We start from the raw sequence: 26,769 nt of genomic DNA, 5'->3' as shown, positions 1-26,769 counted from the left end.
GGAGACGATCGTGAGGAGTACTGTTGATGATACAGTGGGGGGCAATTTAGATATTAAAGGCAACAGAGGAATACCCACGAGAGAAAAGAGATGCATGTGTGTATCTATAGCTTCTACTGTAACTGAATGATTACCTTTGAATTACACTGATGTTCCCACACACCCTAATCCTAACCCTGCATGGTGTCATCCCAAAATGATAAAGGAGAACTTGCAGCAACAGATGTTTTCACATTTTCAGACTGGTGCTCATGCAGCAGAAGTGCAGCAGAACACTGAATATTCATAACACATGTTGAAACACATGCAGTGCACACATTAGCAGGCAGGTGGACACTTGCAATGTCTTGCTAATGCTTGCATATTTATTCACTGTTTGAAAAGCCCAGCTGACATTTCAAAGCTGTGTTAGGATCAAGTTTGTCCACTTTTAGAAGAACGTAGCACATAACTTTATTCTCCCTTTGTGCGTGTCTAGAGGTGCTGCTGAATGCTGTAAAAGCATTACATGTACAGTAAGCATTCCAAGAAGGCTTGACATATGTGTTCACTAACAGGCCTCCTAGTTTGAATCGCTTTCTCTTTGTCTCTGTGTAAAGGATTGGGACAATAGTTAATGAAATAATCACATTCTGAACAGAAAGGTAACCAGGAAGTGGTTTGTAAACTATGACGAACACAAGAAACTATTAATAAGGAACATTTGCAAAAAACACTCAGTCGTTTTAGGTATTGACTTAATTATCTGAAACGAAATTCATCTAGGAAATTAGTTTAGATAACAAGGCAAACCTGGAATCTATGTGGAGTCAAAGATTCGAGAAAAGAGTAGTTTTGTATCAAGTCCTGCAATAATAAGTGAAGGCTAGATTGTGTTTCATTGCAAATCTGTGTCCTTGTGTTCCACCTCCCACGGCCTACCCCATGATACATTGCACATAGCGCAGCAGGTCGGCAACTGGTGGGGGTAGTGTTGGTGAGTAATACCTCTCCACAGGGACTTCAGCACTCCTACATCTGACTCTTCCTGAAACAACCAAATACCGTGTAATACAGTGAGATCATTTTATCACTGATGTGTTTTTTGTAAGTCATTCCAGATATAATCAGCAAAACGTTTCATAATACAAATCCATCCTTTTCACTGTCCATATCTTTCCCTATGTTAGATCTTCCTGTGGGAGCAGAACTTGGAGCGGTTTCAGATGGATCTATTCCGCTGTCGGTGCTACCTGGCCAGTCTGCAGGGTGGCGAGCCCCCCAATCCCAAACGCCTGCTTGGTTTTGCATCGCGTCCCACCAAGCTGGCCATGGGACGGCTGGGCATCTTCTCTGTTTCTTCATTTCATGCACTGGTATGCGTGCAAATGCCCATGCACCCGTTCACATCAATACATACACATTCAGTCCTCATGCGGGACTGTATATGTGAAATATCCGTACAGCTTTCACTCTTTAACGTAATCCTGAAACCAAAACTCAAACTCTGCATGGTCTTACATAAAGGAGTATAATGTAAATAAGGCTTAGTTGTGTTATCCTTGGGAGACAAAGTCCTCCAACGCCACACAAACGAAACTAAACTAAACTCACATGTCTCTACATGTTCCAAAAGGTATTGTGTGATCAGTTCTCATTTGCCCACCCTCAAAACCAGCCCAGCTTGAAGAGTGGGTGTGTTTTTTCTGGCTGCTAGAGCGGGGTTCTTATCACATACGCCAACTAAAAGAAAGCGTTTCTGCTTGCGTGACAAATGTGCAAACTCATAGACTCTGCATATAGCCTTAAGTTAAAGCATGTCACAACTGAACAAGCAGTCAGCAAGCAGGAATGTGAATGCTCCACGATGATCACATTTATATTTATATTTGCTTTGCACACGAGCTGAATAATACAATAATAGCATAATAATAATAGCATTTATAATAACAGATACTTCAGTTGCAACAAATACACAGTGAAAAATACCACAGCTGAAACACATTTGGTTTCTACTGGCACTGTACCCGAAATGAAAGTATATTCTAAACAACTGCTCTGTGTGATTTTACTCCTCATATGGGTACCTGTACACAAGAAGTTAGGTACTCACTGTCCCATTTGTGTACTCACAAATGTGAAATCTCAGGTTTCTGCACCACGTTTGTGTTGTCAGCATGTTAAAATGTACAGAATAGACTGCGATAGATGGAGTGATCTACTGTAAATGCTGCCGTGTGTGTCCTTTAGCTGTGTGCTTTGCCAAAAAAATGTCCAGGAAACAAAGAGCACAGTGGAGAGAAATAGGTGGGAACAATATCTCTGTAGGGCAGATCCATACAAGCAGGCCATCGGTTATTCCAAACACACACATGCACATGGACGACATCAGAGGCTGGTGGTGTTTTTAGTGAATGGTGGATCAATATGAACTCTGTTAGTAAGCTGCCATCCCTGAGGCACTTTCCCACAAACAGGCTTAGCACTCTCTGCTCTGTTGACACCCCCACTCCCTCCTATTACTGCCTACACCCTCACTTCCTTTGTGTCTCTCTCTGTGTGTATCGTCTTCTGTCTTTCTTAACCCTTTTCCACTCTATGTCTCAGCCCATCTCTGTTATTCCCATCTTCTTTCCCTCTTCATTCCCTTTTGTTCAGTTTTTTAATAAACATTTATAGCCATATTTATTTATATAAAGGCATATAATGAAAACAAAGACTAGAACTTAGTAATTTATTCATTTTATTCCAAAACATTCAAAAGCACCAATCTTGCCTGTAGTAAATCCTAACTGCCCTCAAACACTGTATTATTTCATACATTCATCATTAGTTTTGTTATAATCTATGTCCAAAAGAAACAATTTAATATAATAGGCAATAAAATGCTTTCATCTTACATAAAAACTGTCTTGATGACTGCTTGACCTATTATCTTTGATGAGCCTGTGTGTTTCATGAGCAGTGACTGGTGAGGAGACCAACAAACACACACTCACACAACTACAATATGTGCTTGTGTGCATACAGTGCATTAATGACACTTCTCCACATGCTCTTCCTAAGTATGTATGTACAGTACATACTATATGTACATACTATTTTCCATATATACACTTTGTGTAGTCCATACACAAAGCTTTTATGTAGTTGATGTTGGGTAAATGTAAGTAGGTATCAGAGATGGAAAATGGAAGTGCATTTAATTTTGTTCATTCCATAACTGTTGATTTAATAAACAGCAGAGTGATTGAATCACTGTACACAGTATTGTATGTATTAGATCTTAGCATGTATGCTGTTACATGCTAATACATGTATGCCAGATTAACAATGAACAAATTCATATTTTTTGTAATTATTACTGTCACAGGTGTCGGCTCGTACAGAAAGCAGCACCAGGAGGCGAAACCAGGCCATGCCACGTACCTTCAGTAAGCGGCGAAGCCGTTTCTCCTCCCTCTGGGGGTTGGACACCACCTCCAAGAGGAAGACCAAGGGACATCCATCCATTAACCAGGTCTCAGTGCAGTGACACATGTACTCTACATGTTTTGATAATAACTTCACAGATTCAGCCTCAATATGTGGTTCTTTGTGTGACTGCAGGTGTTCGTTGACGGGATGGAGCCTGTGAAAAAGCCCTTGGAACGCATGTTCGAAGACTCTGCCAGTGAGAAATCTGTAAGAGTTCAATTATCTACTGTACATCTTAGCATGTTAGACTTACTGTGCATGAGAACAACTTGTTACGACTCCTTTGAATTGGGCCCATGACTCTCTCAACAAAGCTTACCTTTGTGGTGTGTTTTTTCCTCTTAAAACACAACCCTAAAGTCGGCCTCAACTTGTGCATTTATATTGTGGTCCATGTCACTCCTGCAACTATACCCACACGACAAATGCCAAAACAGATACAGTCAACGTTTATATTGATATATTAACAATCTGCCTAGAGCTAAATATTAATTCCTCCTCTATTTCTTAGTTTGGCATCCACTACCGAGTAGTAGAGCTCATGTAGCTGGAGGCTAATTCCATGTCATTGTCTGACTTTTTTTTATAAGCCAACATAAAACTCACTGGGGCGTCTGATGAACCTTTGTACTTGCATAATGGGTTATGGACTTCTTAAGACCCCGAGGCCAGCAGCATTGCTAGATTTTCCACCTCTTTTCACTTAACTAAGGTCTTTTTGGTGCTGTGGCTCTTCATTTGGTGGGTTATCTGGGGTGAGACAAATCCCTGCACCATTCTGAATCAGTGAACATTTTTTTTAGATCATTTTCAAGCTCCTGCTTTAATGCTTTCAGACGTGCTCCTCTTTACTTCTCAGTCAAGCATGATTGGAGAAATTTGCTGATTTGTTTTCTTTCAACATTTTATTATTATTTTATTATTTTCATCTGTTTTTCCTCCTGTATATGTCATAATTTTCTTTATTCTTTCTGGATCTGAATCTGCCTTTTTTCTTTTACTATTTACCACTCTGTGCATTGGACAGAAATAATGTCATTATACTTACTATATTCTTAGATTTTGAGTAAATCAAGCACAATTCACAAATCACTATTGACAGATTCCAGTTTCTTCTTTCCATTTGCTGCAGGCAATTCCAACTCTATTAGCATCATCGACTCTATTGGAGGGTGTATTTCTGTCTGCTAATCCCACTGAGACAAATTAGATCGGATATGTTCCGTTAACTTTCTGATGTTTCAACAAATTATGCAGAGATTTGCTACCAAAGAACATGGTAGTTTTACACCATGTGTGCATTCATGGGATGTTATTAAGGACCATGTTTTATGGACAATTACAAATAATGCACTATAACTGGACTTTCCAAGCTGCTATCAAGAAGAGCCTCAACTCTGTTGAATGTTAAAATTATATAGGCTGTAAGAAAAAACGTCAAATTACCCATGGGTTGTGCAAGGACAAGCATGCCAACTTCATATTTTATGAGAACTGGAAGAAGAAAGCAGAAATAAGTGATGAAGGCGAGGGGGGAGGCAGGCCTCTGTGTGAACTCAGCAGATAGAAACAAACTCTGCAGTGCTAATTCACTCTGACTGTGGAGGCCCCCCAGTGGCACAATGATTTTCTTCCACCCATGTCCACCTTCAGCTTAAAAGACCATGGAGATGCAACAAAGAAATGCATATCATAGACATCTGATAGATTTCTCTCAGCTTTAATTCTGTGTTAGTTGTGGGGAATCCTACCAGTGAAAAAAAGGGAAGGAGAGAGGAGAGCTTGTTTAGTGTACCGCCTATGCTCCTCCAAACCCCCCCGCCCTCCACCCCTGCCAAGCAGAGGCATCCAAGATAGACCAGGAGGAGAGCCAGATGGTGCTGAGCAGGGCTGGGGAGTTCAGGGAGTTGGGGGAGGTACTGGTTATGGGCCCCCCAGTCTGTTTGAGAAAATGTGTGTGTGTGTGTGTGTATCTCTGCATTTTGTTTGTGTATGTGAACATGTGCATGTATGTTTGTTTATGCATACCAATTGTACTCTTGATAGTTTGCTCCCACTGTTTCCCTTTCTGTTTGACTTTCTGTCTCCAGCCAACACACAGGATCACACACAGGCAGAGATACAGCCAAGTCTAAATTCATTTAAACAGGGACCACCAGGCTAGACTGTTAACTGACAGCAGATTGTGGGATGTGAATGGAAGATGGGGAGGAGGGAGATGATGGAGTGATAGAGGGTAAGGGGCACCAGAAGGAGAGGCAATGATTAGTGCAGGAAGGAAGGCTTCCAAGAGAGGAGAGAAAGTATAAATGTTGATGCTGCTACTTGATAAGAGGCGATAAGGTATCAGTGACAGACCGTGTGAGGTGGAATAAAAGCGATGAATTAGAGAGGAGAGGAGCTGACAGGGCTGCCAGATTGTCAGAGGTCAGCCTGATGGCCTTAAAGGTTATGGACTCTGTTTTTTAAAAGGATGCACACACACGAAGACACAAGTGCACACAGTGTGTGACACATACCCACACAGGAAGACAACAGCATCAAGAGGCTCTCATCAACACAAATGAATTTGATTTTGTAATCAGATCCTGTTTGCTTTCACACCCCCCAGTTTCCATCATATTAGCCTAATCAATCTTAGCAAATGAGATTTTTGTTTGGAGAACAAAAAAGAAATAATGATGACTTCCTTTAGATATTTATTTTAAAGATTCATGAACCCTTCTATGTGTGACGCTTTTTACATTTTTTTTTATTTTAGAAGGATCGTGAAAGCTCGGTGAAAAGTCTTCCTCAGCAGAACGTAGACAGTGACATTTGGGTTCCTGATTACCTGACTCCCTCCTGGGTATGTCTGCCGAATAATCAGCCTGTCCTGGCCATCATACAGCCTGGCGAGACAACCATGGAAGTCCTTAACACTGTCTGCAAGGTGAGCCATTAGCAGCAGCAGTACAGACGTGATATTACTGGAGATTTCATTTTACTCTGCTTCTGTAAGGCTGAACTCCATGCTGTACAACCATATATGTAAGCTAATAAAACAGCAAAACAGTTTATGCATTTATTAAATTTTTTGCTGTGGCAAGGAAGAATATTAACACATTTCTCTCAGACGGTGTCACAGATCTTTCCTTACAGTGTACACTACACATAACGGTGTCACACTGTCAATTGTCTTTCCACTTGATGTGTTCTTTTCCCTAATTGGTCTCAGCAAGACACATACTAGAATAATAACTATAGCAACAATAATAATGACACTAATAGATGATATAAATACGTATGTTGGAACGCTATGTTGAAACACGCCTTAGGCTAACCAATGTGTGTGCATGCTGTAAACATGTCACAAAAAACTGGAGCATCTAACTCATGGTCTCTATGTGATACATACATGCACATATTCATGTTTACATACATGTCTGTCTACTGTATGTCTGTGTTATTTTATCAAGGGATGCTGTAGCTATAGCTATAGCATACAGATGGTGTTTTGGTATATGAGATTAAAATGTACGACATGGCTTAAACTAAGAGGAAGGCATGATTATGTCATTTGTTATTTAGCAGTCTCCACATTAATAGTATAGTTTAAAAGTATAAATTTTATTTCTCACTGCCTTCGTGTCTTCGTGCCCACAGACCCATAACATGGACCCGTCCCTTCACTACCTGCGTTTGAAAGTAAGGGCTGACAACCAAGAGCTTTTATATGTTCCCAAACTTGAGGAAGACATCGCAGATGTGGTGAGAAAACGTGTGATATAACTTATAAAATGTTGTGATTATGCAGTCTGGACAGTAATATAATAAACCATGAAACTATTAGAAAGTTCGAGGTCTTCACCTTATTGTTAATTCATTTTTGTTTCATCTTTGGCAGATATAAATGCAAGCTTGTGCATGTTTCATGACTGGGTTGCAGATTTCATTTTCAATGCATACAATATTCAAACGAAGAACCATAGCATATGCTATAAATTATGCAAACTCGTACTCTGAGTGTATTGAGTGCACAATGAACTCTACCCATTTGTATTTGTGTGTTTTGCACACAATCTAGACCCCACATTATTCAGCCCCTGTAAACCCCAAAATGAATTCTCTTTGTGACGGTGCTTTGTAGGTGATCTGCTGAACTCTGAATCTCTCAAAGCACATTCATTGTATAACTACTTGTTATTTTCTTCAAGAGCTCTTTTATCCGCTGCTTTGATCAGTGGCTCATTTCACCCTCTTTCATCCTTAGTCTAAGATATTACATTATTATTTCTCCAAGTGAAGCTCATTGCACAGTGCAGACTTCTGTTCCTGTCTGCGTCTGTGCTCTTGGCTGCCATAAGGTCAAACCCTTGTATGAGCACCCACTCACTTTACAGATTTGACCTGGATTTTGAGCCACCAACCTTCGCAACATGGAATTGCTCTGTTATAGAGCCTGAATAATACATGCATCTATCTATTCTTTTGTAAAACCAATAACATAACTGTGACCTTCTCCATACAGCAACACTGTTGACCTGCCATTTATTAGCCATAGTTGTAAATACATTTCTTGTCTTTGCAGCCCTACAAAGAGATTGAGATTTGCCCCAAAACTACCAAAGTGGTCCGGTTTGACAAAGCCGACTCCAGCACCACTGGATATGGTATGCTCGACTTTTACGTATATCTTTATTGACTGTATGGACTACGTTCCCTTCATAGTAACATAACATGTTTAATAGACATAGCATGTTTTGATAATGTCTGAAGGTGAAGTGATTCCAGGATGAATGCATTTTGTCCTAAGTGAATCAAACCACTGTGTGTTGTGTTGTGCACACTGACAATTAGAGATATTTTAAAGAACAATGAACATTTATTTTTGTGTCTCGGTGTCTGTAGGCTTTTCTGTGGACGTTATGGATGAAGATGGGATGCGGCAGCTCCATATTAGTGAAGTAAAAGCTGGAGGACTTGCCTCAGCTAAAGGTATGTAAAGGTTATTTTGTCATTAACCCAATACTTAACATGAAGAACATTAAATCACCTGTCCTCCTCTGCATTGTATTTATCAGTGTGACCATTATTGGCTTTTGTATGAAAGGCATGAGGTGTCAAAACTTAAAAATGAAACGAGATAGAACAGTAGCTATGAATCTGTGCCTTTTTATCCATCCTGACAGCACAGAAGAAAAACAGGGTTTTGTTGTTTGCATCTGACCGCTATTTGTCCAGCAAGGTATAGAGGTCAACCCCCATTCACTGGTCACTATCTGTGAAAAGAGCCAGAAAGATTTAGTCGGCTGCTGTGTAGATACAACACTAATGTATAGAAAATAATACTCTCGTGCCCTAAGGTCAGGCCAAGGTTACTCAAGTGTGAGATTGCGTCCTCCAGTGCATTACCAATCTAAAAGCTGCTAGCTGAGCAGGCTGCCAACAGCCAGATACAGCTGTACGGACTCTCTTCCTTTGTATGCAAGTAGAGATAGAAAAGCCTTGTGGCATCCACACAACACAATGCATCTTTGTAGAATATTGCACTGTACGTTTTTGCTGAATCACAGAATAAAGTATGCCAGACACGACATTAGTAGGTCCACATGTGCGTTCGGTTGAGTCTGTGTGTGTGTGTGTGCATGGGTTTTACTGAGAGTGAGGAGAATGAATAGGAAGTAAAAGATATCACGCTTGAATTTCTGCAGGGTATACACAGAAACCAGGCCAGCACTGGACAAGGAGCCCCAAAAGGCTTTTTTTCCTCTATTGCTTTTTTCACTTTTTCACTGTAATTCCTGCCCCCCCACCCCTACAGAGGCACACACACACAGACATTAAACCGACACACAAAGACAGTATACACAGCCGTATATGGCCAGAGGGGTTATCGCTCCCTGTCCAATAAAGATTCTGCTACAGCTGACATTTCACATCCCAGACAACTAGGTCATTACTTAAGGCTAAATGTGTGCATTGTGTGTCTATATATTTAACTGTGTGAGTGCCTGTGTGTGTTCACAGCAACATGCAGTACGCTAAGGAAGCCATAGCACAGACTGTCTGCTGTTTTTCTCTGATGTAAAAGGATGAACTGCAAAGATTTGCTTGTGTCTGACTGTGTAACAAAGGATCCTTTGTCTAAATTAATTCTGTAGCCAGGGTAGATGTCTGATCTCCTCAACAGCTGTCAGAAACAATCAGGTTTATTGGGTGAAGTTGGCTGTTAATTGGTCGGCTGATTGAGTGCTAATTCTCAATTAACCAATCTGGGCACAGGTGGTTGAAGGGAGGGGCAAGAAAAAAGCACCTCAAGCTGGAGCTGTGCTGTGTTGGTCTATTTTTTCCACATGTAGTACCATTTATTGTATACAAGATGACTGAAATAGACAGGTATTCTATCCTTAAACCCACTGCATCTTGTTATATCAGTAATTGCCTAGGCAAACACACAAGGCGGGATGTTTTTTAATGTATTGGGACATATAAGAGTCCTAACAAATGTGATTAGTGTGACACAGGTTTGTTTGTGTAGATCATTTGGACATCTTAACACCACTGAGATAATAGAAAAGGGGAAAACTACTGTGCTGGATGGTGCTTTGTTCCACATACACATACATACACATTTTCCTTTCCTGCAGTGTATTTCTCTCCTAAAGTAAGGCACTCTATAGATCTCAGGCAACATGAAATTTAAATTCCTCGCCGTTTTTTCCTGTGCCAGGTTTGAAAGCAGGGGATGAGATTTTGCTTCTGAATGGCAAACCTGCATCTGCCCTCCAAATGGACGATATGAGGAATGCATTTGCAAACCCAGTGTTGACCTTGACTGTCAGCACCCTGCCCCAGCTGGACCCCCGGGTGCTGAACTCACTTCCACCACGGCGCTCAGATGGGGAGCAAGACCAAGCCACAGACATCTTCTCCCAGAGCCAGGGTAAACTTCCTGTTCTATAAATGATTGTTATTTAATTTAATAATGTATATGTACAATGTCCTCTAGTCCTCTAGCTTCCTTATGTGCTTCACATTTAGGTACCAAAAGTTTCTATTGGGATATCAATCACATCGCCATTATCCACACTGGATAATGGCGATGTAATGGACAGTGCACATAACTTGACAATGTAGCAGAAAGATACTGTAATTTAATCGGTGTAGTCTAATTTACAGATCAGATTGTGGAAACTGCACAATGTAATCTCAACTTTGTGTGGTGAGAAAATAAGAATTTAGCTGCTGATGTATCTCTTTAAGCAGAGGGTGAACAGGACGATCTCCTAATTATGCATGAATGCTGTCTGATAACTAACCTGCAGGCATCCGCCAGCTTTCCTCTGACCTGCTCTCTTTATCCGTGCAAGGGCACCATTTGTATTCCTTATGAATTGGGGCTCGCAGTGCACAGGCTGACAAACTGGCATTGTTTTTACAGGGACTCAGAGCAGTATGAATATTAATATGTTCGTTCAGTGCTGAGCTGTCATTGTGTACGAGATGCCATACGCAAAGGGTCAGACAGGGAGTCAAAACATTTCAGTAGGCAGATGGAGGTTATTAAAGAGATCATGCTTAAAAGGAGACAAGTGTACACCAGGACTTCGAAGGAGAGGAGACATTAAATTGGACATTTTTCATGGATACAAATGAAAAAAATACCAATTTGATTCTACATTTGATGTTGAGTTAAATCAAACAACATTTATCATGATATAAGGTGGAGGGATTTGTGTCTTTAACTGCATTAAATGAAGTGTAGATTAAGTGAATTTAAAAAGTTGGTGCAGGTTGAGATGTGAATTTACACATGCCGTCTTCTGAGCTGTGTCCTGTGTCTCCGACCATAGAGGACATCCTGGATGAGGTGTCTGGGTTGACAGTGGAGAGTCCAAATCAGAGTATGAATGGAGGACCTCGGCTGACCCTCCAGATCCCTGGAAATCATCAGGAAGACAAAACTTGCAGAGGAACTGGACAAAAGGTGGGATATCAAAAGCAGAAATACAGTTTTAAAATATACACAGACAACAGTGGAGCATTAACAGTGTAGTATTGCAGCTTTGGTATCCATGTGTGCATGTGTAATAGAGCCACCTGTGGATCATTAGCGTCATTGTTGTGTTGCCGTCTTTTAGCCTGCTGTCCTCAGGGTCTGTGTGATTCATTTCCGATATCGGGTGTTAGTCAAAAAAGGAAGATCCTGGAAAAAGCGATCAACAATCAAACATTGTGGCGGTACGTTTAAACAAATACACACAGTCCAGGTGTTTATGATCGCAGAAACCCTCTGGCAGGTCTCAACCTAAATATTTCTTCAGCTGTGTCAAGAGTATGGTTTCTGTGAGCATGTGGGCGTAGCAAATAGCCAAAAGAATAAAGAGACTGTGGGAATATCTGGAAGATGTTCAGAGGCCTTTTCTCACATGATACTTGTGACCTTTACCGAAGAGAAAGAAAGAAACCCTAGTGTGTAAGTCTGACATGCAGTAGTTCGCACAATAATGTGATCATGTCTGTGGGACACTATAACATAGCTAAACACAGTACTTACATAATCATTTACTTAAATAAATAACAGATTTGTTTTTATACAGGGCTGATATTATATGATTGTGCATTGTGGTGTGTGCTAATGTCAGTCCTTACACGTGAACAGATGTGTGTACAGTGTATACTGGATGTGTATGTGTGTGTGTGTGCTGCAGCATAAAGATGGAGACAGACAGGTGAGTGAACAGCATCACTTTGTAATTAAGATTATGTCTGGTCCGATCAGGGTCGGCACAGTGATTGCTGGGACACGCTGTATGCCAGCCGGTCTCCCTTGGATACGGTTGTCACTTCCATTACCAAGGCAATGTCTGATATCCAGTAACCACCGGAAACATTTTTTTGTGCTTCTCTGTCAATAGCCCAGACAAAAGATTAGGAAAGGGAAAGGGCAGTGCCGTGTTCTCTCTTGTATATGTGTCAGTGAGCTTCGGACTCGAGGGACAGATAATGGATGAGCGGTCTAGACTTGGTCCTGTTGGACAGTGCTGGGTCTGTGACTCCAATGTGCCATTATTAGTTGGATGGAAAGTATGAGAAGATGAGAGAAATACCGACAGATAGGGTTGCCAGGATGGGTGAATAGGGATGAGAGGCCTGTTTAAGTCTCTTTCAGTGCACTTGATGTGGGCAAAAACATTCAGAGATTTTAATCTTTACAAAACAGTTTGGACAGTTTCTAATTAACATTTTAAGGGCTTTGCTATTTTAGGTTCATTGCGATGTTACATGCTGACAGCATGCAGTTTTCTGCACAACAATTTTTGCATCTAAGTGTTGCATCTAAGATGGTGCAAAGATGGAGAACCTTATTGTTTGTATGACTCATTAAGAAGTAAAGAGAAATTATACATGGACCTGAGGTTACAAGGGGCTACGGCACAAGTCTTCAGTCAGCACAAAATAAAAATGATGTTTATTCATCAACCAGTAGGTTGGTTGATAAGATGTTACACCAGTAGATCCCTCGTCTGAAATAATGTAATCCCTGTGGAGACACTATAATGATGAGAATATTGCTCATCCTTCACAGTAATGTTGTCTCTTTGTGTTTGATGCTTTGCCATGTGTTTTTTCCCCATTCATTATCAGAGGCTGCTCCGCATGAACATAGAAGGAAAAACAAATCCCTGCAAGGAAGGCAATACAGGGCAAAACAGACGCTCTGGAAGTCTGTGATCTTCATCTCACCTTTCAGTCTCTCACCTTCTGTTGCAGCCTAACATGCACTGTCTGATTTCTGTCCTAATTTCCACCTTCTGCCTGTTCCAACCTCTGTTTTCTACCTCGGTTATGTCATTTGTTGTCATATGTTTTCCTCCATAACTCAGAGCAGCAACGAACGTGACATGTCCATTTGTCTTATTTTGATCTGTGTCCTTATCTGCTGTCCTTTGTTCTGGATGGTCCTTTCTTTTTCTCATGTCCTTCAAGTTTCCTTCTGACATCCTGTCCTTCTTTGCTGTCCTCCTCATTAACCCCCTGCTGTTCATCATAAACATGGGGCTGATGCTGGTTCTCAAGCAGCTCTCTTTCACTAACTCTGCTGTCGACTTTGAGCTCCGACCTCACTGTACTTGCAGGTTTTCTCTGTTAAAAGATCCACATTTGACACACAACAAACTTCCATGTCGTGTGTTTCTTTTTTTCCCTTTATGTTGTTTATGCTTTTGTTTCCCTGCACTGCTCCTGTTCAAAAAGGCAAAGTGCTGAGGATCATGTCTCTTTTTTTCACTTCATTTCACCCTCTGCCTGCAGTCACACAAGGAAAAAGAGGCAAAGTGGGACAATTTTAATTATGCCCACATTCTAATTACTTCATTCTCCACAGTATTTCACATCATTTAGTGGAGATAAATGAGTGTCTGGCTAGCCGCAGGAAACAGGGATGTTCATTATTTTAGACAAAGCACAGAACCACCTCCTCAGTATGATAAACCAACCAGAGAATAAAATGGCGATTGCTTTGGATAACAGCGATAATAGAGATGACGGTGATTGCTTGTGTTCTCCAAGGTGTAGTCAACCTCACTGACAAGTGCTGGTTGTAATTTACAGACGTCTGTCAATCTGGCTTAAGGGCATTTGAAATGGAAAATGCATTATTCAGAACGTGATGGGAGGAGGGGACCGTTGTCATTAACATTTGTTTTGATTGACTCCTCGTGGTATAATTCCAGTTAAATTGCACTTTGCACCCTGTGTTTTTTGTTTAATTTAACGTATTTACTGACAGCTACAAATCTGTAATTTCAGCACTGTAAAGTGAATCTTTAACCTTAACATAATAATCTTTAAATTACACTGTCTCTTGTCTTCTCACTGTCCTCTAATCAGACCTATAGTCTTTGTCCCAGTGGTTGCTGTTATTTCACAGTCTTCCACTGGAGGGACCACTGCCCTGTTTATGAAGCCTGCAAAACAACAATGGGGTTTGTCAACACAGAGTAAACAACCAACAACAGATCTGTTCTTGGCGTCATGCGTGATTATCAGTATTGATTTTAGTATTATGCAATTAAATCACTATTCGGGTACTTGTCAGTTTTATTCTTACAATATAAATGTAAAAAATGAATGTTGTGTTCTTTATGCAGACTAGTGAGCTTTGAGGGGGAAAAAAAGAAAATGTCTTGCACTTGACACTTCGCTTCACATTCAGAACTTCTTATAGTTTTGCATTTCACAAATCAACATCATAGTCTAAATGTTTATACGCAGATTTGTGAAGACTCATGTCATACCGTGCTCATCCTCTCCCTTCAGATTAAATGATTAAAATCTCTCCCGCGCTCTCGTCATGGAGTATATCCCATCATTCCTTGTAGGATTTGTGGATTTGCATGTTTTCCTGATTTCAGATGAAACTGAACTTTAAGACTCTCCCTCCCTTCTCGTCCCATTCCTTCTCTTCCCCGTCTTTGTTCTCTGACATTAACAAGTACATACCTGTTCTTTTTGAGAAACATGCCAAAGGAGAGAGCTATGGCACACATGGTATTCAGAATAAGAGTTGCTATACTTCTGTTTGTGTACACTCAACATGTGTATACTGTGTGTCAAAACACAACATACTGAGATTGGAATTGTGTGTTTCTATATGACGACAATGTGAAAATTTGTAATCTCTATTTATCCTGGCTCTCACTGTGCATGGTTTCAGCTGCTGGGCGTGAGAGCAGGTTTATGCATGCCTTCATGCTCCTCCCTTATGCTGCACCCCCCCCCCCCCCACCCTGTTCTAAGGATGTAGTACATTTTGTAAAAACGTAAAGATTTGTCTCTGAGATTAGTGAATACATGTATTGGGCTTACTGAAGAAAAGGTACTGCTGCCTTTATTCACTTTCTGCCTAACCAGAATATATTATTTCTTATGTAGCTGTTGCTTTTGAGCGTCACAGGTCAGAGTGTTGTGTGTTGCATTTCTGTGGACTATTGGTGTGTATGGAGATACTCATTTGCTGCCCTTTTGGTGTGTGTTTTTTTTAAAGCCCTATTTGCATTAAGCAAAAGGTTAGAAGTGTTCTCCTCAAAGTTTTTACGGCACCAGTTCTTAAAAACAAACTTTCAGGAAATATCAAGGTATTCATGTTGGGAAGTCCTCAAACAAATATTTTTACCTCTGCTCTTAGATCAGATCAGTTGGATTTAAGGCGTGGTCTTATTCTTCAATGCATTATGTAACTTTTGTTTCTCAGCAATGCCAAGCGTGCTGCTGGTGTGGTATGACAGGCCATCACTGGCTTGTCACTGCTGTGACTGTGACTTTAGACTGTTTTTTATGGTATGAGAACCAATGTTTGCACTTTTAACAATGAGTTGATGATTGTTGCTTTGTTTGATTTTTGAAAATTAAAAAAAACTCAAACTGTGTTATTTACCTGCAGTCCTCCTCAAATGTGGTGACACACATTCATCTGAGCTGTGATGAAACAGAGAGAGAGAGAGAGAGAGAGAGGAGCCAGATGTCTGTTGTCTTTTACTGTTGTGTTCCTGAAGTGCTAGGCTCTGACCACCCACTGCTTCCTCCCTCCTTTCCCCCCCCACCCTCTTTTCTTCCATCTCTCATGAGGATATAATGTTGTTGGATTGTACTGTACGCTTCTGCTGTTGAACACCTGGACAGAAGTGAGAGAGGCAACAAGGACAGGGAGAGTGAACAAGAGGGCGTGTAAACTAGGAGACGATGGAGGAGCATGCAGAGGCAGCCAGGGGATTGAGAAAGAGAGAGCCTGATTGGATAGACACTGTAGGATAAGGTGACACGAGAGCACTGTTGCTTGTGGAAATCTGTTCCATTCAGTTTGTATAGTGACCTATTTGTACAGCTGTGATGGTAAGGGGTTTATCCACAGTAGTGTTACATAGCAGGCATCTACTTTTACACATGTGATCGTGCACAGTGTACCAGGCTTTTTTAGAGGAAGGTAAAACGGCGTCTCTGTAAGTGAACGACACAGAGGAATGGAGTGTACGTGGACCGGACAAGCTGAGCTGGAAACAGAAAGCCTTACTTTTTATTGAACTCTCTCACGTGCCAGCATGTCAGCCTTTAGGAAGAGCAGGACCTCCAAATCCAAACGCTCCACCGAATCCATCTATGATATGTTACAGCTGGTAAGCCGTGCCGTCCTTTCTATGTCTGTGTGTGTGTGTGTGTGTGTGTGTGTGTGTGTGTGTGTGTGTGTGTGTGTGTGTGTGATGGTATAAACATAAATCAACAATTATGTGACAGCAAAGCTAAGGGTAAAGTTTCAGTTCCCAGTGAAGAAACACATTCTTCCATTTGTCTGTGTGAACTATGTTTGTTCACATGTTGAGGTTAGATGAACCATGTTCTAAATGGAAAAACTCCCAAACGTCGCTTGTTAACTAAACATCACTGTGCTGCAAGATGCAGCGTTACAAAAGAGAAGTCACTGGGACGCTGTGTGGTTTCTCCTCTTTTCTCTTCTTACTTACCATCTCGTCCTTCTGTCTCCATCTCATGCTGTCATCCGTCTCTGTTACTGCTCCATCTGTCACTTGGATGTCACTAATTCCTCTGGCTGTCAAGGGCAAGACCTCAGTTACAAATTAGCAGGACTCTCAATGCCATTGCTCTGTTTTGTGTGTTTACAGTGGCATTTAAGTAGATCACAGTACAAGTGTATAGGAAATCTGTGTTTGCTTGTTCATCCCTGCATCTCTTTCTACTTTCATACTCCATTGTGAGTGATAATTGACACTAGAAAAGATTTAATCAGAAACGTTTAACGGCTATTATAATTTAAAATTCATTACATTCCTTTGGTTTATTGTTTGTTTGTTGTTTGTGGTTTCTATAATTGACTGAAGGAGCTTATTTTGACTTGATGGAAGGAATTTCAGTATCGACACAACATGTCCATTGTATTTTCTGCGTGCGGTTCCAACATTGTTGTGAAACTGGTTTGAATATCACTGTGCAAAATTGTGTTTGTCATTGCTGCACCCCAACAGACAAACCATGGAATCACCAAAGACAAACCCTGTCCACCAGCTGATTAGCTGTCTCTAAATAAATCAGTGAGAACTCAGAGGCTAGTACAGTGTATCCTCACAGTTATAAAATTATCAACACTTTCACTGATGAAGGACGTTTGTGTGACGTTTGTTTGCAGAAGTACTTTTATGAAAAACACTGATGATCATGATGTAAGGTTGAATAAGAAAAACTGATCCCATCAAACCTAATGATGAGATCACAGAACAGTCACCTTCAAATCTGCTTTTTGTGTAACACAATCTAAAATGTCTCACAATAATCTTCATTTATGTGAAGGTATATATATCTTGAATGATGGTTACACTAAGGGGATTACAATCTCTAGGGCTAGTGTACAGTGTTCATTTGGACTGAGCTCATTCATTTCATGTAGATGTTCTAATCTAAAATTTTAATCTGTGTTAATTTAAATCAAATAATGTAATTATACTTCAACCACTCTTAACAGACATCCCAATCTTAGCAACAGCCTAACAAACCACATTCACCTGATCAGACTCGCTTAACTTATGAACTCATTTGGTAGTAGAGGCATTTAATCACAATTAGCAAATTATAAATTAATATTTACATATGCTGCAAAGATGAGTAATAGTTTTTGGAACAGCTGGAATAAGTACTGCAGTATTACTCATAGTACATTTCAGATTTGCCTCAACACATCCAGCCTCTGACTTTTGACTTTCTATTTTTCCTTTTGCCTACACACTGATGCATTCACCTTCACATCCTTGGCACTCTGAAATAAACAGACGTGAATAAAAGCTTTTGATAGCAACGTCTTATATTCTGTGTGGGCTCCGGTGTGTAGTTCTCAAACCGTCGTGCATCAGTACGTAAGATGATTCACTGGAGTTTTTTTTTTCTGTTCCAAGAAGTTGAAGTTGTTTCATTTTGCAAAGCAGAGTTTCATATCATTCACATTATTAGTGAATGTCTAACATATGTGATGTTTTACTTTTGAAGAGTGCTTGCAATATAAATATTGGTTTGTACCAGCCACAGTCAGAGAGGCAGAGGGGACATTTGGACTTCCTTTTACCTGACAGGTCTGCTCATGCTTGGTATTTTTGATACCAGGTATAGGTGGGTGTTATTATGGCAGGTTATGCAAGAATGTGTTGAATGGTGGTTCCAATTTTCCAGTCTGTTTGTACATATCTAAAGATGAGCATTGTGTGTATTGGGTATTTCATTACCCTTTACTCTTACTGTAGCTTAGGTGACAGATTTGTAAAATATTAAAAATGTAGCAGCCTTCTCTGAACCTTTATTCTGTGTTTTCTGTTTAGAGCACGGAGCAGGTCGCTGCTTTCTGCCGTAGTCTCCATGACATGAATCCCCCAGAATGCCCTATGTCGTCCTCCTCATCGTCCTCTTCATCATCCCTCTCTCCGAGCCCTGTGTCAGCTTTACCGCCCACAGGAGGAACTGCCACCCAGAGGCAACTCTCCCACGCTGACAAACTGCGCAAGGTTATCAATGAACTAGTGGAGACGGAGAATACTTACGTCAAAGTAAGTACAAACTGAGGGTTTGACTTGTTTAAACTGTCTTAGTCATGCACAATATGTTCCTACTAGATGATAATGGACACATGGACTGTCAGGAATCAAATATGTGTAATAGTAGTAGCTATACAGAGGGGTAACATGCTTTTGGTGTCATGAAGGGATATGTTCATACCCGTGCAAGCTAATTTCCTTGTGTTTTTTAAATTCCTTAGTAATGACTCCGGAATATCAGCAGATGCCTTGATTGTTCTTGAACATCTGATCACAGGCTGATCCTGTTCTTACTCATTTCTTTTATCCTCTATTCAGGATCTGAACTGCCTAATAAAGTGCTACTTGACACCTTTGCAAAAAGAGAGCTTCCTCACACCAGAAGAGGTATTTTCTAACCTTTTTTTTAAAGAATCAGTGTATATGAAATGTGTGTGAATACCTAAGTCTAAACAGAGAGAATGCTCTTAAGGAAACAGCAGTGTCAGAATGATGCTCTGTCGTTGTTGTAGCTGGATGTTTTGTTTGGAAACCTCGGGGAGATGGTGGAATTTCAAGTGGAGTTTCTTCGGACGCTGGAAGATGGAATCAAACTGGTGCCAGATCTGGACAGATTGGAAAGAGTGGAGCAATTTAAGGTGATGCATCCATGAATCCATTCCATTTTAATACTATTATAATTTAGTTTTGATTCAGGGTTACTACCTCTAACTACTGCTGTTGAGATCAGACTGTCAGAAACATGGTGGGCAGTATCTGTGTTGAATTTCACTATAGTTACACTTCTTCAACAGCTAAACAAATCAAACACAGTTGAAACATTTAGCCTTGATCAAAAGCAAAGATACCTAACACGATATGCTTATCTGTTTCCACAGAAAGTGCTGTTCTCCTTAGGTGGCTCCTTTCTGTATTATGCTGATCGCTTCAAAATCTACAGCGCCTTCTGTGCCAGCCACACCAAGGTCCCAAAGGTCCTGGCTAAAGGTAAGAACATGCACACATGACTGGCTGGCATTGAAGACACAGTGTGTTGCAACCTATTGCTGTGGTTTTTGTACAGTACTCTCAGTACAGTGCTCTCTACCATCATTGTCATGTGATAGCTAAGGGGCAAGTGCAGTAGAAGCAGCATGCTGCTTTAGTCACATGCCTTGCAGCACAGAGGGCAAGCTGCAACTAGTAATAGCACATAGTGAGGTGTACACTTGAAATTGATGGTGTGTGATCATACTGCCCGGACACATTTCCAAGTACAGTTGCCACTAAAGAGAGACTTTAGTGGCCTCTGTGTTATTTAAATGTTGTTCTAAAGATCTCTGCAGGTGTTTTATCTTTGTTATGCTGTTATATATATATACGGTGTTGTTGTTTTTTTGTTTTTCTTTTGTTTCTATACAAAATTAATGTATTTCTGCACCCTCCAGCAAAGACTGACCCAGATTTCAAGGCTTTCTTGGCTGAGAGAAATCCCAGACAGCAACATTCATCCACTTTGGAGTCTTATCTCATCAAACCCATCCAGAGGGTCCTGAAGTACCCATTGTTACTAAGGGAGCTCTACTCTCTCACTGACCCTGACAGTGATGAACACTATCACCTGGATGGTAAGCCAGTGTCTTATTGATGAAACACTCGACTTATGCTTTAGACTCATGAAACTATAGCTCATAGGGTTAGGAATGATGAATTGGAGGTGATTGATGTTTGTCCCATTTAGTTGCAATGAAGGCCATGAACAAAGTTGCGAGTCACATCAACGAGATGCAAAAGCTTCATGAGGAGTACGGGGCTGTTTTCGACCATCTCATCAATGAACAGACAGCAGATAAAAAACAGGTAAATAAGAATAATGCCTCTTGTTTCATGAATCCAATGATTTAATCAACTGACTGACATTTATATTTTTTAATGATTAGGTGGCTGACCTCTCAATGGGGGATCTTTTGCTACATTCAACCGTGATGTGGCTCAACGCTCCAGCCACACTGGTGAAGAGCAAGAGGGACCCTGACTTGGCTGCTTTTGGTAAGGATGAATGTTTTGGGACTGATTCTGACACTGTCATATTTTATACTGACATCCAGTACTGAAGACATCATGTGTGCATGTATTGCTCGGGTGTTGGGCTTGGTTGTACAACTGTACATTTATTGTTTTGATGGGTTACAAATGGCCACAGTCTTGTAAAAAAAAAAAAAAAACTGAAATAAAGATTTACATAATAGATGATGAAATACCTTTTTTCACATTTTTTGCTCAACATTAATAAAAATGTTATGTAACTTCCTGTCTTAAATCACATCACATCTGCTGGATTTCAAATGGACAGATGATCTGTAAAATACTGCTCTCAGCAATTCTACTGTATTGTTGATTCCTGAATGTATCTTAACACCGACTGTAACATGAGACTGAACTATACATAACATAACTATACTATAACAGATGGTTGCTTTGTGCATGCAATGTCGTGACTTTAGTCCATCTTTATGTGTGCTGTGGATATAGCATGACTCTGAGCTATTTTTCCATGGAAGCTGTAGCTGAAAGCATCCACTGACATGCTACATCAATTTACCACAGTAGTAAATAGGGCAATAACATGTCTTTTGATTTATGCAGTGAATGAACACAGACCACCCCTAATGGTTTCTTTCATTTTCCTCTTGATCTCTGCTCTGCCCTAATTTAGTGTTCAAAACAGCGGTTGTATTTGTCTACAAAGACTGCTCCAAGCACAGGAAAAAAATTGTAAGTATAAGCTATTTTCCCTGTTTTCAGTTGATGAGTGTCAGTGTGAGACACACTATGTTGGAGGATTTAAAATAGCTTTGAGATATGGGTGTAGTTATCCGTCATGAGATAATGGACTGACTTATAGAACAAGGATATAATTGGTAGCTGAATGAACTAAATATTAAAAGAATGCACACTTCCCTGCTTACCTAGGACAGCATGTAGTTGTCTGCCAAACTGTGCTTCCATCACTGAACACACTGCGCTCTCTGCTGTCCAGTTGATGTATTGCACGTTGCTGAACCGGTGACTCAACCAGTCTCTCTTTTACCAGGGGGCCTCTCACCGTGCTTCTGTGAGTGATGACAGGGACCCTTTCCGTTTCAGTCACATGATTGCAACAGACTCTCTTCAAGTCCGTCCCCTTGCAAGTATGTCAACTTTAATACAGTTACACACACCAGAAATAATTGTTAATCTTGTATCTCTGTAAGATATAATAAGCACTTTGGGAATAATTGTCAGAGTAACTCAGGGATTAGCCAGTGCCAGAACTGAGCAGCACACTGATCTCGAGTCTTAATATAATGGGTCATTATATTAAATTTGCAGCAATTACTCAAAGTTAGAGAAACTTTTAAATTAGGATTTTGGTTGTGCTGAACTTTGTACTGAAGTACTGTATGGATAAACTCAAATCATGCTGTGCTTGGGTAAATAAATTCATTTTTTTTTTGTTGAGGTAATAGTAAAAATGATTTGCATGTGAGGAGGTTGATTATCCAAACCAGAGGTTGTTTCTAATGACGCAGTAAATTCTCACAGTAGTTTCAGAGGCTCCGGTGTACACTCAGCGCTGCTGCTTTTCACACCCACCGAAAATAAATGATAAACTTTGTAAACAAAACTGTTAAATACCTATTAGTGGATCTGCATGCAATCTTCCTTGCAGCCTATCTCTGTCCTAGATGAACCTTAAATCACCCTCTGGCAATTCAGCTCAAGTATGATCGTTTATTTGTCTAATGGCCTGTTGTTAAAGGGAAAGGAATTGATGACAGGAATTAACTGGATGCTTTTAGGAAGGTATATCACATCTCTCTTCTCTGTTTTTATCCGTTCTCTCAGACTCTGAGGGTACAGCCGTGTGTGAGATAGTTCACACAAGATCTGAATCTGAAGGAAGACCAGAAAGAAACTTCCAGCTGTGCTTCAGGTAGGATTTTGTTTTTCTTTCAAAAGCTATACAGAGCTGTTCAAAACGATGAACAACAGAGCCTTCTCTAGTAAAAATGTTTCTTATTTTAAACCCTGTGTTTTGTGTCATTTGCAGATCACCAGACAGTAAGAAGGACTTCCTGAAAGCAGTCCAGTCCATCCTTAGGGAAAAGCAGCGACGGCAGCTTCTCAAGACGGAGTCTCTGCCGCTTAACCAGCAGTATGTCCCATTTGGGGGTAAACGCCTGTGTGCCCTCAAAGGGGCACGGCCCTCTATGAACAGAGCAGGTGACAAAGCTTTAGTCCAGTATATGACCAAGATTTTACGACAGTAACTCTGAAGATTTTACAGGACGTTATTAAGATAAAATATGTCTTTTTGTTTTATTGTTTAGCTTCAGCTCCATCTCAAGAGCTGACCCGCAGGAAGCTGGTGAGGAACCGCTTGACCATCGATACTGACCTCATTTACCATGGCAACAACAACAACAGCAACAATCCGGACTCCTCTCATCACCCTTCCCATCCTACTCCCTACTCATCATTTTCCCAGCATGCCCTCCTTCAGTCCCACAAATCTCAGGGGCAGGACACAGACCGTTGGGTGGAAGAGCAGTTTGATCTGGGCTGTTATGAAGACCGGGGAGAGGGTATTGACATAGGGGAGGTTAAGGAGACAGACATTTTAAGTGATGATGATGAGTACTGCAAGTCTGTCCGAGCTGCGTCGGCAGAACCATCTGAACTTGAGGGGAAGATGGAAGGACTTAACCTACAGGGCGCCGAGAGGCGGAGCCACAACGTGAATGGACGGGTAGAGAGTAGAAGTGATACCATGCATGGAGTTATGCAGAACCAGGTTAACTACGGTGATGATTCAGGCTCGGTAGAGTCCTTCACCTCTTGCGTTGTCTCTCTATCCCGCTGTGCAACCCCGACTGTAAAGCTTGCCCCCTTAAAGCAGTGTGCTGTGGAAGGGGCCACAAAGGACCATGAGGACATCTGGGTGCGGCGGGACGACTTTGCTAACGGATGCAAAAGCGATGTCTTCTGATGCGAAATATGAGAAGACAAGACGAAGACAGTAGACAAAGCTGGTTTCTTGCACTTTTTACAAGTGGAAGAAAACTTTGGAGATTAGTTATAAGCTTTAAATATGTAGAAGTTGAAGGGAGAACACTTGTAGAGAAGACTTTAAAACTCAGCCAATCCTCCCTGTTTCACTTCACAACCCTCTTATTCCCACTTCACCTGCATCTTCCCTGTTCTGACAATCTGACTAAAGTACTGAAATACCAAGCGAGTAAGGAAAAGAAAAAATGTACTCAGTCTCATTTAAGGTATCTCCAGACCTTAAATTCTTATTCTGAGCTGCTTAAAAGTGAACTAAAAGAATAGAGTCTTCACTGTGTTGGACATACACCCAGCCATTACACACGCACATGTGGAATGAGACTGTATGAATAAAACAGCATTGCATGTACACGCATATACACCAATGTGTGGATGCATACTGTAAGTGCACACAGTACACAGAAGCACAGACACAGAGACTCTAGGCAGCTACTGTACGATGCACATATTGAACTGAACAGATGGCATTTATGAACTGTGATCTTCTGGCTAAAAATGTCTATTTTTCAACACAGGAGTGTGGGTGTTTTATTTTTCGGAAACTGTGTATTTTAACTCACAAGGGCTGCGTGTTACTGAATTTCTCTTCAGGGGCTTTTGGCTTATGACTGCTGTGTAAACGATGGCAAAATCCAGCTAGCTTTATCGTGCTTTTTAACTTAATATCAGCTGCACATTGTTGTATAGTCAGGAGTACAATAGAGTGCCGTTAACCTCTTGTATGAAATATTTTGATGCTCACTTTTGTCTCTACGCATATCCTTTTAAAACCTAGTTTGGACAACAGATAGTCGACCTATTGTTTATTTATTAACTTTTTACTGTAATCTTTGATGTTTACACCACATATATAAATGCCCAGTATTACAAACCATCGTTTGTGTGTTTGGTTCCAGAAACAGGCTTGAGAGAGCAAACACTTGTGCCCTTCACATGAATGTCCAATCTGTTAATATGTTGCTCACATAAAATGTCAGGAAGCTGATGGATTTCTTCAAAGTCTTTAGTATTTTGACCCCTTTCTTGTCCCAGAGGCCATTTTCATGAATCATATCCTTCATAACTAGCATAACAATTCCTACAATAATCCTGTTTTACTTGAATTTCGTTGTTTTGAGAAGAGCCATGACAGTGACCGTACTGTAACTCGTAGAAAAAGAACAAATGACCGATTCCCATCTTCTTTAGCTCTCTACAGCTTTGACGTTTTTCATATCAAGCAGCATCACAACCACAAAGAAGCTGGCCAAGACAGCCTTCACATGCTTTTTACATCACTCCCTGTGTTTCCACTTGACGCCTCAGCATTTCTTCATCCATCCACCAAGCTGTGCTGTTTCACTGTCTTCACAACAACATGCAGTTGCTAAGGTTGCATTCATGTGCACCTTAAACATGCACTTAACACCCAACTGTGACGAAGGTGGGGGGAATTGACATGTGAGGGAGGATACACTTTGGGTGTTCCTACTGTATTATTGTGTTTTTATTAAGATACTCGTTTCTTAGATTTTCAGCTTAGTGGGTGCTGATGCCCAGTCAGATTGAGGTACAATCAAAGCCTAGGAGAACCCCCTTGACTACTCCCTTTGTACTTTTTAAAACTGTGCTTGTATATAAAATTGTGGAGTATCATCATTTTTTATGTCAAAATAAATTCTCTACATTTAGTTGTGTGAAGGTCTAACTTGTTTCAAAAAGTACTCACAGTCCTCACAGAGATTACTGGAAGGTTATTATCATTTGAACAAAAAGAAATGAGCGATTTGCAGATGTCATTTCAGTCTGAACAGGCATTGTCCTGCATGCAATCCAGTTGGTAGAGCAGCCCATGAAACGTGGGGGTCAGCAGTCCAACTCCTGGTTCCTCCTGCCCACATGTCGACCTGTCCTTGGACAAGACACTGAGATCCCACAGAAATTTTGTCATCTACTGCAGCTGTTCCAACAATGATTTCCCCAGGGGGGATGAATAAAATATGTCATCATTATTAAAGTTTAGAAAAACTCAAATAAAGAATCTAAAGCTCAGTAAATATTCTGACGGTGGTGGAAAATCAGACTGCAAGATGATAAGGTGGTTTTATGGTATAAAGGAAAAAACAATATGCAAGTATAAACAATTTCACACAAATATAGGGATATAACAAAACCTCTTTGAAATTCAATTTGCCCGAGCAGAATGGACAGGTAGAGCTGCTGTTTGTGTTTCATTCATTTAGCCACATTTCTGCAGCTCTTGCAGACATTAACATGTACGGTATTTAACAAGCTCTACAGAGACTCTGTTCTGTATTCATATCAGGCTGGTGTGGCGTACGATTGCTGCCCAGGGACTCCTCCTGTAGAGACTGGATGGTCATTTTCTGAGTTAATTAAGTTTGTCTATAGGCTTTTGGTCAGGGCTCCAACTTGAATTGGCAGGTTTTCACACATCACTTGGCTCCGTGCTTTCAGAGAGTTCAGGAACATTTTTGATTAACAAAATGTCAGATTTGACGTGATTTTGCTTGAGGACAGCAAGACAAGCTCAGAGACGACAAACTGCAGAGAGTTTCCAGTGGTGAGTAGATGCCACATAAATCAGTAAATGAATGACAAATCATTGACAAAACATAGAAAGAATGAGCAGCTGATTTACTGGAGCTGT

At 40.7% G+C, this 26,769-nt stretch overlaps 1 protein-coding gene across 2 annotated transcripts in view; it reads left to right on the top strand.

Annotated features, from left to right (window-relative positions):
- LOC113169708 (T-lymphoma invasion and metastasis-inducing protein 1-like) overlaps positions 1 to 25,118 on the top strand; it is a 44,590-nt gene extending 19,472 nt beyond the window's left edge. The window contains exons 9-29 of one of the 2 annotated variants that reach the window (XM_026371322.1): positions 1,170 to 1,355; positions 3,353 to 3,499; positions 3,589 to 3,663; positions 6,218 to 6,388; positions 7,102 to 7,206; positions 8,027 to 8,108; positions 8,347 to 8,433; positions 10,169 to 10,381; positions 11,292 to 11,425; positions 18,816 to 19,040; positions 19,347 to 19,415; positions 19,541 to 19,666; positions 19,907 to 20,015; positions 20,456 to 20,635; positions 20,749 to 20,867; positions 20,948 to 21,056; positions 21,724 to 21,782; positions 22,102 to 22,198; positions 22,896 to 22,983; positions 23,101 to 23,273; positions 23,381 to 25,118. In XM_026371322.1, the coding sequence (XP_026227107.1) occupies positions 1,170 to 1,355; positions 3,353 to 3,499; positions 3,589 to 3,663; positions 6,218 to 6,388; positions 7,102 to 7,206; positions 8,027 to 8,108; positions 8,347 to 8,433; positions 10,169 to 10,381; positions 11,292 to 11,425; positions 18,816 to 19,040; positions 19,347 to 19,415; positions 19,541 to 19,666; positions 19,907 to 20,015; positions 20,456 to 20,635; positions 20,749 to 20,867; positions 20,948 to 21,056; positions 21,724 to 21,782; positions 22,102 to 22,198; positions 22,896 to 22,983; positions 23,101 to 23,273; positions 23,381 to 24,039 (3,213 nt within the window). In that variant the 3' untranslated portion in view covers positions 24,040 to 25,118. Of the gene's footprint in view, positions 1 to 1,169; positions 1,356 to 3,352; positions 3,500 to 3,588; positions 3,664 to 6,217; positions 6,389 to 7,101; positions 7,207 to 8,026; positions 8,109 to 8,346; positions 8,434 to 10,168; positions 10,382 to 11,291; positions 11,426 to 16,064; positions 16,614 to 18,815; positions 19,041 to 19,346; positions 19,416 to 19,540; positions 19,667 to 19,906; positions 20,016 to 20,455; positions 20,636 to 20,748; positions 20,868 to 20,947; positions 21,057 to 21,723; positions 21,783 to 22,101; positions 22,199 to 22,895; positions 22,984 to 23,100; positions 23,274 to 23,380 lie in introns of those variants that run through there. The other variant, XM_026371323.1, reaches the window with a different exon arrangement.
- Positions 25,119 to 26,769: the final 1,651 nt, after the last annotated feature.

This window comes from Anabas testudineus, chromosome 14, assembly GCF_900324465.2.
Source record: "Anabas testudineus chromosome 14, fAnaTes1.2, whole genome shotgun sequence".
NCBI classification, from domain to species: Eukaryota; Metazoa; Chordata; class Actinopteri; order Anabantiformes; family Anabantidae; genus Anabas; species Anabas testudineus.
Note: the sequence above shows the minus strand (reverse complement) of the source record. Positions and strands in the feature narration are given on the sequence as shown.